Source organism: Borostomias antarcticus, assembly GCF_949987555.1.
Source record: "Borostomias antarcticus genome assembly, chromosome: 4".
Taxonomy (NCBI): domain Eukaryota; kingdom Metazoa; phylum Chordata; class Actinopteri; order Stomiiformes; family Stomiidae; genus Borostomias; species Borostomias antarcticus.
In genome coordinates this window covers 31,834,837-31,837,336 of record NC_140237.1, presented here as the reverse complement: position 1 = coordinate 31,837,336, position 2,500 = coordinate 31,834,837, and the positions used below count along the sequence as shown (strand labels likewise).

General features: G+C 49.8%; 1 protein-coding gene across 1 annotated transcript in view; it reads right to left on the bottom strand.

Moving 5' to 3' along the window:
* cemip (cell migration inducing hyaluronidase 1) overlaps positions 1-2,500 on the bottom strand; it is a gene marked incomplete at both ends in the record, with an annotated part of 48,400 nt that overhangs the window by 26,912 nt on the left and 18,988 nt on the right. Inside the window, one exon of the mRNA XM_084437454.1 lies at positions 713-922. Coding sequence (XP_084293580.1) covers positions 713-922 — 210 coding nt within the window. The remainder of the gene's footprint in view (positions 1-712; positions 923-2,500) is intronic.

Here is a 2,500-nt window from a genome sequence, read left to right as displayed (position 1 = left end):
GCTCCTGTAAGCAAGTTGGACTGGTTAAGCTCCTCAGTATGAATACTGCCCACCATGTCATTGAACCGCTAGCTTTTCAGTGGCGTAGCTGGTAGCAATGTTTATGTAAGGTTGTCATTAGCCCTGGTCCAGGTGGGTAAACTATTCGGGACCATTCACTGTGCCATAGACTTTTTTCACTCGGCCTACAGTCACCGCATCTACAGACAATATTAATTTGTTACTCACCGAAGTTAAGACATTTTTCAAAAGATGAAAGCCTGTTCTCCAAGATGGCTACGGTTGCAGCCCTCCACCTTTTATATAAAAAGCACTTTTTGCACTTAAATAGCACATATTCGTGAGTCAGTGAATGGTCCCTAGCAGGGCAGGGTACAGCCCCAAATACCCCCCTGGAGCAGGGCTAGGGTGTCATGTCCGCTGACAAGTCAGAGGCCCCGAGGTCGACCCCAGCGCGGGCCAACGAGGGCAGAAGCGACCCTGACAAGCGACACATTCAACCCAGCGACTCCCTCATGGGGAAAGTGATACGACTGTGTGGAACTATACTGCATTTTAATGATGTTTTGCAGCAATACGATCGTTCTGCTTGTGGTCTAGCCTGCTGTTGTTACTGCTCTCGACTTTACGAGTGCTGTAATAAATTAAAACACCCACAGCTCCTCGCTCCCACACACACACACACACACCACACACACCCTCTTGGACTCACCAGCAGGCCGTTGGAGCTGTGGATGGTGACGCAGCGGGAGAAGGTGTGGTGGATGGACAGGTCGCTGACGAAGGTGGGGGGGTCGTAACCCCCCCTCTGGTCCACGTCCCCGTTCATGTGGAAGTGGACCGGGTAGTGACCCATGGACTGCTGTCCCATGTGCTCCAGCTCCACCCCCGACACGTGGACCGCCCGGAACCCTCTCTCCATCTGGGGGGGACAAGAAGAGAGACATACATACAGGACGCGCACCGAATGTGAAAGGGGGAATGCAGCCGGGGGGGAATCCAGAGACAGAGAGACACGATGAAGACATGATGAAGAGAGCGAGAGAGAGACATGATGAAGACATGATGAAGAGAGAGAGAGACATGATGAAGACATGATGAAGAGAGAGAGACATGATGAAGAGAGAGAGACATGATGAAGAGAGAGAGAGAGAGACATGATGAAGAGAGTAAGAGAGACACAATGAAGAGACAGAGAGACATGATGAAGACATGATGAAGAGAGAGAGAGACATGATGAAGAGAGTAAGAGAGACACAATGAAGAGAGACAGAGAGACATGATGAAGACATGATGAAGAGAGAGAGAGACATGATGAAGAGAGAGAGAGACATGATGAAGAGAGTAAGAGACACGATGAAGAGAGAAAGATAGACATGATGAAGACATGATGAAGAGAGAGAGAAACATGATGAAGAGAGAGAGACATGATGAAGAGAGAGAGAGAGAGACACGATGAAGAGAGAGAGAGACATGATGAAGAGAGACAGAGACGAGGAGGACAGAGAGACATGATGAAGAGGACAGAGAGACACGATGAAGAGAGAGAGACACAATGAAGAGAGAGAGAGACATGATGAAGAGAGAGAGACACGATGAAGAGAGACAGAGAGACACGATGAAGAGAGACAGAGAGACACTGTGACGCGAGAGACATGTACAGTAGAGAGGCCCGGGGAGTTTAAATACGAGGTACTGTATATGCTTTCTATCCAGGATATGAATCTTATTCTATATTCAGACCTTAAAGGTATAAGCGCCATATGGTGCATCTGCATTTGAATATCCATTCGGGTTTAGTCTATAGGCTTTAGGCTTTTCACTCGTTTCATTTTGCATGTGTGTGTGAGTGTGTGTGTGTGTGCGCGCACGTGCATGCGTACGTGTGTGTGTGTGTGTGGGTGGTTGCTACACACCCAGACATGAGAAATATGTGACATCTCAGACAACAGCCCATTTGGGAGTTGTGATGGAAATTCATGATAGGATATGATCTTTCCCTCTGGAGAGACTGGTAATCCACCAGAGCAAATTAGCTACTCTCTCTCTCTATCTCTCTCCCTCCATCTCCCTCCCTCTCTCTCTCCCTCCCTCTCCCTCCCTCTCTCTCTCTCTCCCTCCATCTCCATCCCTCCCTCTCTCTGTCTCTCTCTCCCTTCCTCTCTCTCTCTCTCTCTCTCTCCCTCCATCTCCCTCTCTCTCTACCTCTCTCCCTCCCTCTCTATCTCTCTTCCTCCATCTCCCTCCCTCCCTCTCTCTCTCTCTCTCTCTCTCCCTCCATCTCCCTCCCTCCCTCTCTCCCTCCCTCTCTCTCTCTCTCTCTCTCTCTCTCTCTCTCTATCTCTCTCTTCCTCCATCTCCCTCCCTCCCTCTCTCTTTCTCTCTCTCTCTCTCCCTCCCTCTCTCTCTCTCCCTCCCTCTCTCCCTCCCTCTCTCTCTCTCTCTATCTCTCTTCCTCCATCTCCCTCCCTCCCTCCCTCTCTCTTTCTCTCTCTCTCTC